Source organism: Lepus europaeus, chromosome 13, assembly GCF_033115175.1.
Source record: "Lepus europaeus isolate LE1 chromosome 13, mLepTim1.pri, whole genome shotgun sequence".
In the NCBI taxonomy this organism is placed as follows: Eukaryota; Metazoa; Chordata; class Mammalia; order Lagomorpha; family Leporidae; genus Lepus; species Lepus europaeus.
Window position 1 is genome coordinate 40,541,800 of NC_084839.1, and position 14,809 is coordinate 40,556,608.

Below are 14,809 nucleotides of genomic sequence, written 5' to 3' on the forward strand. Positions count from 1 at the left end.
ACCTTTTCCCTGTACATCTGCCTTTTCTTCCCCTTCTCCCTTAAACTTTAATTTTGAAGTGAGATTGTGTTTATAAATATCTCAGTTTCTCTATCTTGCAGCAGACGTTAGTGACAGTGATTATTCTAACAACCATTCTCTTTAGTTTCCCTGTGTACTCAGTTTGAATACCCGAGGGAAGTTTTTTTAATATTATTATATTTTTGGTATATGAGTATTGAACTGAAATTACCATGTCTGTTGTACCTTGTGATACTTGGAACAATACTCTTTATCTCCTTACCTTTCACTGTGCTATCCTTAGAGATACTAATGAACTGCCAAACGCTTCTTTATGTATTGTTTTTGTATTAGTGCCAAGAGACAAAACAGACAAATTATTTTTTAATTACATTCAGTTTCACAGTAATTCAAATATAAGTATTTTCTCATGAGGTTTTCAAATTTTTGGACATCTGAAAATGAATGACCTAATTTTTGCATGCCCCAAAGCTTTAAAGAACTTCGAAACTTAGTAATGAAGTTCACTGGAGGAAAAAAAAATAGGTTCACCCTACAAGTCTCAAACTCCTCTTGGCACACCTTAGGAGAGATAGCAGTCATTGGGTAGAAATTATGTGTTATCTCATTTGTGGTGTTTTCCAAGTATTCATTAGTGCACAATATAATTTATTTTCCTTAACAATGAAATACATCCTGGCAAAAAGGGAAGAATTTCACAATTAATAAAATTTTAATGAGTCAAGTAAAAGTGGTGAATAACTCACAACAGAATTTATATCATCTAGAGCAATGATTCTGAATCTTCCTTTTGCAGCTAGTACCTCAAAATATTAAGAATTATGTCCAAAACTGTGAAGGTTAATTTTAAAATGTCGAGTGATACATTTGGAGAAGCCTCACTCAAGCAGATGTATATAGGTTGTTGACATAACTAAAACTATGCTGATAATTTGGGAGGTAAAAGAGACCTCTTTGGCTAGATCATAGATTCCACATGGTACCCACTGCCTTGGTTAGTCCTCAGAAGGTATTTATTGATTCATGATGAACCATAAAAATACTCTAGTTTCCCCCAATATTTCAAAATGCAACACTAAGTGTGTAATCTTAAATTATTATTTCTTGTTGAATTTCTTGGTCCATTAAAGCAGTCAATTTTTACTTCAAACATGATGTAAAAAATGTTGAATAACCCTAAATGTTCATTTAGCATTTAACCAAGGATTACCTTTAAAGTTTTTAAGAGAGAAAACAAGTATACATAGTACCTATAGAATAGTGAAGACACAGAGAAGAGCTGTGGAAATGAGGTTAGATGCCTATGTTATAAAACCTGCCTTGATTAAGATGATTATATGGCTATATAAATATGGGATATAAACTCTTAATTACCATCATATATATGCTGTTGCACTAGCAGATCATGCATGGGCAATCTGTCATGCAGTAAACTGATAGATGGAAGAGACAGCCAAACATAAGGCCTTGTCTCATCTGCTAAGTGCAGTGTACAGTGTAGTTACAAACACATCAAGTAATACAATGTTCCACATAGTTTAGTAAAGAATGAAATCAATGATAAAGTACAGAATGTGGAAATCACCATGTGAACTATACAGTGATTGCCGTGAAAGTTCAGCTAAGGAGGGAAGATCAGATTCCCACAGAAAAGAGAAATTTGAAGGATTTGAATGACAGAAATGAGATGAAGAAAATAACATTTCAAGTGGATGAGAGAAAAGAACAAAGTATAGGATGTCTTTGAGAGAAAGGACATCTTTGGCTGAAGCAGAAAACTGCTGGAGTGAAAATAAGAATTTAGCTTGCAAAGTATTTGCTGAGAGATTGGCCTTTTGAACCTTATTGTAGAGTGAGGAATCACCAGATGTTTTGAGCTTACAAATGATAGACATACAGGGATAGCTATGGCATTTTAATCTGCTAGAAATGTTTTCAGTATTATTTGAAGAGATGCTGGAAGTCAAGTAATTGTGGAATACTTATAGAGATCAGTGATAAATGTGTAAACTCATTAGTAGGTGTGTGTCTAGATTAGAGAAACTTCTGTGTATACTATAAAAACTCACTCTGTAGCCCAGAATCTTATTTTGGGAAACATTACCATACCCTTTAAGAATAATCACTGCCTTAAAAAAATATTGAACTATGGCCGGCGCCGTGGCTTAACAGGGTGATCCTCCGCCTTGCGGCACCGGCACACCGGGTTCTAGTCCCGGTCGGGGCGCCGGATTCTGTCCCGGTTGCCCCTCTTCCAGGCCAGCTCTCTGCTATGGCCCGGGAAGGCAGTGGAGGATGGCCCAGGTCCTTGGGCCCTGCACCCCATGGAAGACCAGGAGAAGCACCTGGCTCCTGGCTTCGGATCAGCGGCCATTGGAGGGTGAACCAACGGCAAGGGAGGACCTTTCTCTCTGTCTCTCTCTCTCTCTCTCTCTCTCACTGTCCACTCTGCCTGTCAAAAAAAAAAATTGAACTATAATCACAAGGAGCAGAAATGTCCTATGAGGAGCAACCAGGACTAGAACTGGTGCCCATATGGGATGTTGGCAGTGCAGGTGGAGGCTTAGCCCACTACTCCATAGCACCGGCCTCCTCCCCCCAAATTTAAAAAAAATGTTTGTGTGTATACACATATTGTGTAATGAGGAGATCATATCTTTGGCTTGCTTTCATCAGTTTCTCAAAGGGATAATTTCTGAAAGAACTCCCTCCATCTACCACAAAATCTCCAGAAAAATTAAAACTGCATTTTGCTTTTAGTTGTTCTTATATTAAGCAGGAACCTGAAAGCATACATTCTGTGAGATACAGGACTTCATCTGATGAATTTTTTTATGTTTATAGTCCTAGCACTGACAACAATCCTGCTGTATAGTGAGAACTCAAAAGAACTTAACTTGTTGAATAGGAACTGCTTTTACTTACTCATATCTAGTAATTTTCTGAGACTGTCCTTAAGTAGTGTATTTTAAAAAATAAGTTGCAGTTGCTAATTGGTATGAAAGTGTAGTTTTTAGAGTTTATATTTTCCATGCACAAAGTTTGTTCTTCTAAGAAGATTCACAGTGCTTTTGAATTCCACTGATCAAGCAGCTGTGTAACTTGACGATTTTCCAAGGGTAAAGGGAGAACTTGTACTTGCCCAACTCCTGCTTGTGCCAAGCTGTGTGTGTGTGTAGAGTCATAGGTGGTCTCTTCAATAACCCTTCTTTTACATGAGACCATGATAGTAAGAGAGATGAAGCAGGCTGACTCCAAAACTGTTCTCTGTATGTTCTTCATTTCTAAGTTATTTTTAGAGATTATACATGTCTGTACCCAGTTTCTCTTTGCTGTCCAAGAAAAAACATTTTCCATTCTTTTTGTGAATCTCATGCAGAATAGTCTTAAGATATTCTGTTTTTGATAAAGAATATTAATAAGATTATTTAAGCAAAATAATCAAGCCTGGTAACTTATTGGTAGTTTTCATTAAAATATACAGACTTATTTATCTTAATCCAAAAACTTTTAAGACATGGGAATTTTTGAAAAGAGCAGGAAAAACTGAACAAATTGGGTTCTTCTTAAGCCGCAAAGAATTTCCATGTTGTTTTCACATTATTCAGTTTTATATGCAATCTTTTGTTTTATAGTAAACATATAATTGCAATAGAAATAGTTGGTTTTACATTTTTTTAAGATTTTTTAAATCTTCCATCTGTTGATTGACTCCCCAATTTGCTGCAGTGGCCTGGACAGGGCCAAGATGAAGCCAGGAGCTTTTTCCAGGTCTCCTACAAGAGTGCAGGGACTCAAGCACTGGGTCCATCTTCCACTGCTTTCCCAGGTGCATTAGCAAGGAGTTGGATTGGAGAGCAGCCAAGACTCCGTTAAATATTACATGACCCTTTAAATAACACCTGATTTGGGGCCAGTGCTGTGGTGTAGTGGGTAAAACCACCGCCTGCAGTACCAGCATCCCATATGGGCGCCGATTCAAGACCTGGCTGCTCCACTTCCAATCCAGCTCTTTGCTGTGGCCTGGGAAGGCAATAGAAGACGGCCCAAGGTGTTGGGCCCCTGTGCCCGCATGGGACACCTGGCTTCAGATGGGCACAGCTCTGGCCATTGTGGCCATCTGGAGAGTGAACCAGCGGATGGAGGACCCCACCTCCAACTGTGACTTTCAAGTAAAATAAATAAATCTTTACAAATAAATAAATGGCCAGCACCACGGCTCAACAAGCTAATCCTCCGCCTGCGGCGCCGGCACACCAGGTTCTAGTCCCGGTCAGGGCGCCAGATTCTGTCCCGGTTGCCCCTCTTCCAGGCCAGCTCTCTGCTGTGGCCCGGGAGTGCAGTGGAGGATGGCCCAGGTCCTTGGGCCCTGCACCCGCATGGGAGACCAGGAGAAGCACCTGGCTCCTGGCTTTGGATCAGCGTGGTGCGGCGGCCATTAGAGGGTGAACCAACGGCAAAAAAAAAAAAAAAAAGGAAGACCTTTCTCTCTGTGTCTCTCTCTCACTATCCACTCTGCCTGTCAAAAAAATAAATAAATAAATAACACCTGATTTGTCAGGGTCCTGATTCTTTAGTCATTGGTAATTGTGTCACATATTTGAGAATTTTCAGTTCTAAAATTTTTTATTAGCTGATAAATATAGCATTGGACTCCACAAGCATCATATTTTTATTAGCATTCTTTTTCGCCAGTGCTTTAACTAGTCATTTAAAGAATTTTGCACAAGAGACGTGTGTTTTAAAAAAATACATATTGTTACAAATACATATCAGCTAGTTAAGTTTTATTTTTACATGTTCTCCCTTCTCTGTTTATCTATATTCCTATGTCTATTTTGTATAAGCCGCTGTTTGCATAGTGAGCATTGATCCTAAAGTTGTGTTAGTCTAGCTGACAATGCTTTCAAAAACTGGAGCAGAAGAACTAAATTCTCATCTCACTAATTATCTTAAATTTATTTTACAGAATAATTGTGTATCAAAGAAATACATTATAGATTTCAGTATAAAATAACCTGTGTTAACAGTCCTACAATAATTTTCACCAATATTTCTTTTATAAGAGTCTACTTATATGGAATATTTCCTATTCAAAAACTGTTTCTACCGTAATATATTCAATGAACATTTAAATAGACATACACATTCAAAAAATGTATTTATTTGAAAGGCAGAGTTACAGAGTGGTAGAGGCAGAGAGGGAGAGAGATCCATTTTCCATCTGCTGGTTCACTCTCCAAATGGCCACAACAGCCAGAGTTGGGTGGAACAGGAGCCAGGAGCCTCCTCCAGGTCTCCCATGTGGGTGCAGGAGCCTAAGTAAATACTTTACTTGGGCCATCTTCCACTGATTTCCTAGGTGGTAGTAGGGAGCTGTATTGGAAGTGGAGCAGCCAGGACACAAACCAGCACCCATATGGGATGCCAGCACTGCAGGTGGTGGCTTTACCTGCTATACCACAGCATTGGCCCTATTCCCCCCCACTTTTTTTTAACTGAATCCTTTGAAAACAAATTGTAGACATAATATTTTATTTAAAAACCTTTCAATATGCAGTGCTTAAGAATGAGATTTTTTGAAATCATAATATCCTTATCAGGCCTAGGAAAATAAATGTCTTACTGTCATTTAATATCAAGTTGAGGTTTACCCAGTTATTCCTAGAATTACTGTTATAATTTTCTTTTGAATCATGGTCTAATGAGGTTAAGTCATCCGCCAAGCACATTAAACAAGTCTTTAATCAAACCCCCCCCACCCCCACCCCTTTTTTTTCTTGACACTGGTTTTAAAGAGTCTGAACCAGTTTTTTAATAGGATGTCCTACATTCTGGAGTCATATGATTATTTTCTCTTGGTATCCTTCAACATGATCCTTTATTTCCCGTTTCCTTATAAACTCAGAATTAGCTTTACTAGATTGATATTAATGTTTCTGGCTGGAATATAGAACATGACTCTATACTTCATAATGTAGCATATCAGGAAGTATATAAGGTTGTCTTTTATTTTGTCAGGAATAACTATGACCATACAGCTTATGCTGCTAAGAGGGTTAAGGTGCTGCTATTGTAGAAGCCTGTGGATTTTCCAAAGGTTAATAAAATATAAAAGGATTGAACAATTGATTATTCATCTTATATTTAAAATAATAGATACTTTATTAAAATATTGTTTAAAGGCATAAGTAAATTTTTTATCCACAAAAGCTTTAAAATATTCCAAAAATCCATAGTTTATCTTTTCTATCTTCTACTTACCACTCAGCAGAAATGAAGAAACTAATATTCTGATGGCCTCCTCTTCTATCAGTTTCCTATCACTTTAAACATTAATTTTCCTTTGTACTAAATCATTATAGCCAGTTACTGTTTTTTTTTAGTTAGCCACTTTTAGGAAATGGTTATGTTGCTGTTGAATTCTAAAAGCAGAATAAATTTGCAGATTAAACTTCAAATGACATTAAACTAGTTAATGGTAATTTGCTAAAGATGACTTTTGAGATGCTACCATTACAAGTTTTTTTAATTGACACAGGTAAGAATTGATGCTTTATTCATAAAATGTTTTCATGCTTAGACTATATTACTTATAATAGAAAATTAGTGTTTTGCTGTAATTTGTTATGAAATACATGTGATATCCTAGTTTGTCTACTGACACTGGGGTCTTGAATCTTAAAAAAAGGCCTCCGATGAAGCAAAGGAAAGTGGATCACAGGGAAAATTGGTGGAAGCTCTCAGGCAAATGAGAATTAATCATAGGGGAAACTACCGACAACTTCTGGAGGAGATGCTGACTAGTTACAGGCTAGCTAAAGTAGAGGGAGAAGAAAGCCCTGCTGACCCAGCTGCTGCAGCCACTTCTTCGAACAGTGATGCTGGAAGCCCAGTGACAATGCAGGAAAGCCATTCTGACTCAGAGAGTGGTCTTGCTGAATTAGACAGCTGTAATGAAGATGCAGGGACAAAGAGGAGTGGTGAAAAAATATGACTTTTCTTTTGGGGAATAGTTTTGTGATCTTTGGTTTGATGCCTTTTACTTAGGAGGTATAATGTATGCATTTATATATAACTGTTTTGTTATTTGAATCTTGGAAAACTAGTTTTATTATATTCATATAGCCTTGTTTTTTAAAAAGGCCTTTGCATACACCTTTATGAGAGTTTTAAATTGACTATTTATAGTACCTTTGAATTTAATGAAATTATATGTCATTTCACACTGTATGCCAGAAATTAGGCTACCAGTTAAGAAAGTCACTAGTTAAATTAATACTGGATAGGATTAGAGATTACTGATTATAGAGATTACACTATATTATGGAAAAACTTGTTAATGTAGAATTATTCTGATTCATATGATTTTACATATAGTACATTCATAGTTAGCTTTGTAATTTGTGTTTTCTTTACTAATTTTAGTTCTTCAAAGAATGGTTGATGCTTACCTGTAATTTTTCTTTCAAGGATGATAATTTGTGTTGTTTGATTTGTTTATATTTCCTATTTCTACAGTTTTATTTTTAGAAGTTGTTAGATAATGGATGTGTGCTTATTTTTCCTTTCTCTGTATTCTTTATGAAACATAATTTTTGAAAACCTATGTATTACTCATACACCTTTGGTTTGTATATTCTGTATAGTCTACCCATACATATCAAAAATGTATGTCAACAAAGTGTTTAGAATGAAATTATAAGTGTTTAAGTCCAAATAAAGCATGTAATGTGGAATAATCTATGCATGTTGTACTTATTTTTTAATTTTTTTAAACAACCAGCCTTGGGATATTGGAAAGACACCCTTTGAAGTTCATTTGTATTTATTTAAAAGTTAGCACACTTTTGGCTTACCTTTTTTCATGAACAAAAAAGGAAAAAATTTAATATTAAACACGAGTTTTGTTCACTTGAATTAAATCTAGTCTTTTTCTTATGTCTTGTATGTGGTACAAAATATTATTCTTTGGACAGTATGAGCACATGTAGACATAAAAAATTGCCACATGAGTATTTTAAAGATTGTAACATCTTTTTTTGTTTTAGTATTCATTAGTTATTAATAAATGCAAGAATTATGAGCTATTTTTGAAATAGTGGCAGATAGGAGTTTTTATTTTTATTGCAACAAGATTTTTAAGTTACAGATGGCTGCTAGTCATGGGAAAATATTCTTTAAAACAATTACTTTTATAAATATAGAACATTAACATATCTTCTGTATATTTTATATAACATGTTTAAAATTGCTTAAGGTACCATATAATTTGAAATTTTGGAATCTTCAGATCTGGTAGCTGATGTTTTGATCTATTTTTTCAATGCCAGAATATTTTTAAGCGTTTTGAGAAAGAGGAAGGCATTTGGTGGAGAAGGGAGGAAAAAAACAACCATTTTTATCTGTCTGTAATAGATAGATACATGTGTATACACACAGTGCACAGCACACACATCTCTGTAAAAGTACCTTTTCAGACAAAGGAAGGTAATTGGTTCATTTAACTTTGTTTTCTTTTGAAATTCAATCCAACCTGGAAGTAGTATAGGTAAATAATAATATTCTTCCTTTTCTCTTCCTGTAGGGTGCTGGAGATCTAGAAGACCCATGGTAGCCTTAGAAACCTTCTAAAATGCTTTTGATTCTGAAAATTGGGGGAAAAAAACTTATAATCACAATTTTCTTCAATACAAGGGAAAACTACTCTTGTGGATTCCCAACGTTTTGTGATACATGAGCAGAAAATCATTAGCATTTCCCATCATTTGTTCATATTTGTGTTTTCTGATAATTGCCATTTGTAGCATTGCCTGTACTACAGTATTTTTTGCCAACCTCAGGCATACTGGTTACATCTGTATTGAACTTCTGGCCCTAGAAACCAATGAAGTTATTTTAACACAAATCAATAAATGTGCCTGAGGTGCATGGGAATATAGTTAGCTATACTCTGAAGATACATTATGTTTTTTTTTTTTTTAACAAAACACACAAACATATAAGCATGTAAGAGTAAAGAATTGTATGATCAGTTCCTTTTTTCCATTCACCAAGTTGGAAGCCTTTTGCAGCTCTGTGGCTTGGAATTTCATTTGAGCAATTTACTATAGGATATATATTTATTATTAATTGTTATTTAATTTTTTTCCAACTTTACTTGTATTACCAAACTGGGTTTTCCAATAATGTCCAAATTGTCATGTTACCTTGCTTCAAGATAAAGTGTATTTGGCAATAATATAAACCCTTACAAATTTTATGCATGTTATCTACAACATCCTTCAACTCTCACAAGAAATCTTTTGAAACAAAATGGATTAATTTATGGCTACTTATAATTTGCTATGACATCTCACTGCTGCAAATTATTTTAAATGATAAGATTTGCCTTTATAATGTAAATTGTGATTTTTATTTTACATGTGGGTTTCTATAGTTTTTCAGCTTTTAAGATACAAGTTTTGTGTAATTTGGAATAATTTTTAATTGTTATTTTAAAAGCTCAGAATATCACATTGAAATGACTATAAATACATTTTAAATTATCTATTTTAGATCTAAGGAAATATTACAGAGATATTTTCATGGGTTCAGTAAACCTTTCATTTTCTAACATTGGGCACGGTACAGAGTGGCTGTCACATAAGGTACTTGAAGATTATTAGTTTAATTCTATTTTTACAATAACCTTGGATTCTCGAATTCGTTTGAGTTTTGCATGTATTAAATCCAGTCGATGCTGAACATGAAGAGTATAAAGTATTTATAAGAAGTAACTGGGCTAAGAGAAGTAATGAATGTATCCATTTGTACATGGTTTACATGTTGTGGATGCTTTTGTAAACATTTTCCTATATGTTTCAGTTGTGTTGCAGCAGGATGTAATTGCCCTTGTGTGTAGTTAAAATGAGTCATCGCCTGGTCCTGTGTGAAATGGAATTCATGGTATTTTCTGTAACATTTTCCTGAAGCTGTTTCTGGAGAGCCACACTTTAGAACACAGGCAGCTTTCCTGATCGTTTGATTTATTGTGCACCTGATTTTTGGTCTAAAAAGAATTATTGCCACAATATATTTTATTTATTCTTAGATTTTAGCCTTGTAAGTTAAAGTGCTTTACATAATGATGTTAAGAGCTATTTGTCCCTTTACTGGGTTTTAGGGGGTGGTTAAAAGATAGGGAATGAAAAATGCAAAATGGTTTATTGTTCAGACTGTCCACTCTGATCCAAATCTGTACTGCTAATATCTTTCCAGTATGATATTGTGATGTTTCATACAATGCAGTGAACATAACCAACTTGTTACCTAAATAAAGAATTGATTTAAAAAACAGTGTGACATATTACTATTTGGTATGGTTTTCAAAAATAAAAACCCAGTTTTGAATGTTACTTTAAACATTTTGTATAGTTAACATACTTGTGAAAATTTTCTTACAAAACCATGTAGATGAATTATAACTCTAAAGAATTATCCAAACTGTATAAGGTAATACAAATAACCCCTTCTGTACTCCAAATACATTTTTTTTATTCTACAATTATTCTACCATTTGGAAAAAGTTTTCTTTGGCTTGTGGTGGTGGTGGTGGTGGTGGTGGTGGTGGTGGTTAGTGATCCTTGAAGTACAAATAATGTATGACTTAGCAAAGGAGAAACCCATGTTCAGTGTTTACTCATTTGAATTCCTTAATCTGTTTGTTCTCAACCATTTGGATCTCAGGACCCATCTATATATTGCTATTTTAGAAATTAAAACAAAAATGTTACTGTACTGTTTTAATTCACTAAAAATAACCCTTATGTTCTTATGAGTAACATTGTTTTATGAAAATCAATTTTCTAGGTCTGAAAGTTTTAGTGTACAAGTGGTAGTGCTTTTCATTTACGTAAATGCTTTAATGTTGGACTAGATTCTCTGATCAGATTCTGCATTCAGTCTGTCACAGTGAGGCACATTGATTAAAATATATGGAGAAATCTGGCTTCATGCAGATATGTAGTGTGAAAGGAGTATTTTAATATCTTCAGGTAATTATGAATATCAAAATTTAACAACTGGTAGTCTCTTAATGGTTAATTGCAATGTGAAATCTGAAACCTTATTAAAGGACTATTTGTACTATTAAATTAAAATCCACTGGGTCTATCTTGCATTTTAAATGGATTTTCTACCTATGCATGATTTTGTAACACCATGAATTGGTTATTTGGAAAATTCTGGTTTGCTGAATTACGCAGTTCTTCTGAATAGTGACATGTTAATAAGTAGTGATTAAAAGTTTTTTGTTAATTGATCTTGTCAGAAAAATCTTTTTTTAAGTATTAGGAAGCTGTCAAGTTCATGATGGATACAGAGTTTTCAAAATTCTATATTCCTTTAAAAGGTGAAATTTTATCATTGACAACAAATATTGTCAGTTGTTTTCTTTAAGTGACAGGCTCATTTAGTTTATTTTAGAGAAAATGTCTAATGAGTAACCATAGTCTGTCAGTCATTCCAGTAACCATGGTATTGCATGAAAAGTGGCTAGTTGTACGCAGCTCAAACAATAGCACTGGAGACAACTGTCAAGCTTTGATATGTCGTGGAACTGGGACATCTCATTTGGTCATACAGGATATTTGAAAAATGTGTACACTAGGTAGACACTTAATAAAATTTTCTGTTGCTTCATCCAGGACAGGACATTGTTAACTGAGGCTGGCTGAGTGTGTGGCAGCAAAGATCAGTGATGACTATTTCCAATGGTGCCACGGTCTTACTTTTTGCTCAGGTGCCTGCACTTTTACTGTTTTGGAAAATTAGTGCAAATGTCATCTTGAAAAAGACTAAATCGTAGTATGGAAATTGTTTTGACTTTATGGACCTCCTTAAAAGATTCTTTGGAGCCCCCCAAGAATCCCTGTCCTACTCCTTTTGGACAGATTTACAATTTGTTCATTTTTCCAAAACCACAGTATAATAATAGTGAGTCTTAAGACACGTAGGGATCTGCTAACAATTTCCTCAGTGTCTGTGTGGAGAGGGGACTAGCTAAATGATCAGTGTAACACCTGAACTTTGAAAACAACATAAACAAGGTAGATAATGTATTCCCTTCCCCCAGAATTTTCTGTGATGTGTTTAAATATGGTAAACTTGTAATATTTAAGGTTAAATGTAATAGTTTAATTTTCATATGCATATATGAGGTTACATGAAAATAAGTTTGTTTTGGTGCCAAAAAAATTGAAATAATGTATGCGGGATTTTCACAAAGTTCTTGGAAATGCATAATAAAAAGTATGCATGGATTTCAAATGTATCAGAATAAATTATATTTTTCCATTTTTAAAGTAACCTCATATTCAGATTGTTGAACCTTTCAGTTATTGCTCAGTAGACTGTATTGCTTCTTTGAAGATGTCTCATTATAATTGATTTTTTAAATTCGTATTTTATATATGAATTTAATATGTGTTGCTCTTCAGATGTCATGTCCGGTTGGCCAATTAAAGGCAGGACTTCTGACTTACAAAAATCATAATGAAGTGAATTAGAGCTGTATGCTGACTTTTGTTAGATTTTTCCATTTTTTTGAACAATAATAAAAAGATTGAGGAAAGCTTTCATGGAGGTGTAAATTTTTTTAAAAATACTCAGTTTGTCACATATTGATGTTTTTTGACCAGTGATGAGTCTGTGTTTCCTCAAAATTCTACACTTGTTACTAGGATTGGGGGTTTTAAATGTTTTTTATTTCTGATTTCTCCTTATGTTAGTTCCGATTTCAGATGTGTGGAATTTGTTTGGGGTTTGATGTCTTGTAGCGTGGTTCTCAGATGGTTAGTCATTATATATAACTAGCAAAATTTAAGATGGACACTTCCCGTATAGAAGCAAAATACTCAACTATCTAAAAGCTTCGTTTACATCATCTCCTTTAACATAGCAGATACTGAAACATCCAGTTGCGTAGTTTCTGAGATTTAGTTTTGTAATAAATCTTATTGTGAAAGAAAAATGCCTACGCGACAAGAGCTTCCCAGCTTCCGCCTCATTACTTTATTTACCTGAGCTCAGTTTATGACCGAGGGTTATAATTTCTTTATGCAAAAACTAGAAGTTCATTGAATATCATTTGGAAGCAAATGTTTCTAAAATGTTAAACTAGAATATAGTCTCATTAGTTTATATTTCAAGCTGATTACAAAATTAGATTATTCATAAATCAGTAACTAACTCTTCTGACATGTATTATGGGTCATGTTTTTGATTCCAGATTACAAATTAGTTACACAGACAACATGTATTTTCAAAAACCTTGGCAAATGCACTCAGTGACACATGTTTGAGATAAACTGAGTTTGTATTCGGTTTGTCATTGAACTTAATCTGAAGGTATTCATCAGATTTCTTTTGGTAGCCAAATGTTTTTGAGATCCAGGGTGAGAGATCTCACTCACTTTGACTCTCCAAATGTCTGCAGTGGCCAGGGATGGGCTGTGCCAAAACAGCGGAACTTGAGCCATCACTGCCTGCCTCCCAGGGTCTGCATTGGCTGGAAGCTTAGGGGTCAAGAGCTCAGAAGCCCAGGTACTCATGGGATGCTGGCATCCTAACCACTCTGCCAAATGCCTGCTCCCATAGGTTACGTTTTAAAATGACATTTCAGGTTTGCATTTCCTCTTCAAGTTGACTTCGTGTGTCTTTCTAAATTAATTTGGTTTAGGTAATGAAGCCATTTGGTGAGATTTGGGGCGGGGGGAGGGAACACATGATTTTGGGCAGCTAAATTGTATTTATTGAAAAGTAAAATACTTTGTTTTTGACATTCTCTGGGTGTGCAGAAAATCCACTGTGTTGTAAGATTGTCAAATGCAAATTAAGACTAGAACAGTGATGATGCCCTTCCAGAGTAATTCTGACGTTCCCTTCACTTTGAGTAATTCTTAGTGGGCTTTATAACAATGTTATGCTAAATTGCTTTAAGATTTCCTTTCTGTTCAACTTTGGAATTATGTGTATCTTAAAGTGCTGAGTAGGTGTGGTTTGGTTTGATTTTCTTGCCCATTGTTCTGGTGATTTGTGTATGTAGTAAGGTCTGTAGCAATGTTTGAATTTTTAATAAAATTTTGAATTTATAAAATAAAATGTAGAAGCAAATTCATTCAGTAGTCCTGAATTGCCTTCCAAGATGAGAATGCCAACTTTTAATACCAATAATATTCAAAAATGCCTTTTTTTTCTTTTTTTCTTTTTTTTTTTTTGCCAGTCTGGAAGATAAAATATTTTCTGGTACTTTTCTTGATTTAATTTTCAAATACATGATTTCTAATGAGTGAACACTTTTCCCATATTTGACTAGTTCTATGTCTTATGAAAGCCTGTTTACATACGTTGCTTGTTTTTTGTTAGAACATTTTTCATTTTTGTTGACATGGAATTCTTTATAGGAAATTAACTATTCCTCTGTTCACAAACATCATGCATTGTTTTCCCCAGGTCACCATCTTGCTTTTCAGTACCGTAAGACTGGTGATGGTTTTTAAATGAAGGATCTTAAGGGATGGGACTGTGTACAAAAGGCATTTAACCTGAGATGTCCACATTGAAAAACCAGACTTGACATCACAGGTTTCCTCCCTTTCCAAAAAATTCTTTGTGCCTGTTTCTGTGCATCTTCCTAACGTGACGGCTTTTTGTTTCTCTTCCAACTTTTCCTAAGTGCAGAATAGGGACTTCCTCTTTGCTTTCTGGGAAGGTTCTGGAGGAAGTTAAGACGCTGAGGTCTGAAGAG

General features: G+C 34.8%; 1 protein-coding gene across 2 annotated transcripts in view; it reads left to right on the forward strand.

Annotated features, from left to right (window-relative positions):
- PPM1B (protein phosphatase, Mg2+/Mn2+ dependent 1B) overlaps positions 1-10,359 on the forward strand; it is a 78,341-nt gene extending 67,982 nt beyond the window's left edge. The window contains exon 6 of one of the 2 annotated variants that reach the window (XM_062209362.1): positions 8,609-10,359. In XM_062209362.1, the coding sequence (XP_062065346.1) occupies positions 8,609-8,638 (30 nt within the window). In that variant the 3' untranslated portion in view covers positions 8,639-10,359. Of the gene's footprint in view, positions 1-6,712; positions 7,841-8,608 lie in introns of those variants that run through there. The other variant, XM_062209361.1, reaches the window with a different exon arrangement.
- Positions 10,360-14,809: the final 4,450 nt, after the last annotated feature.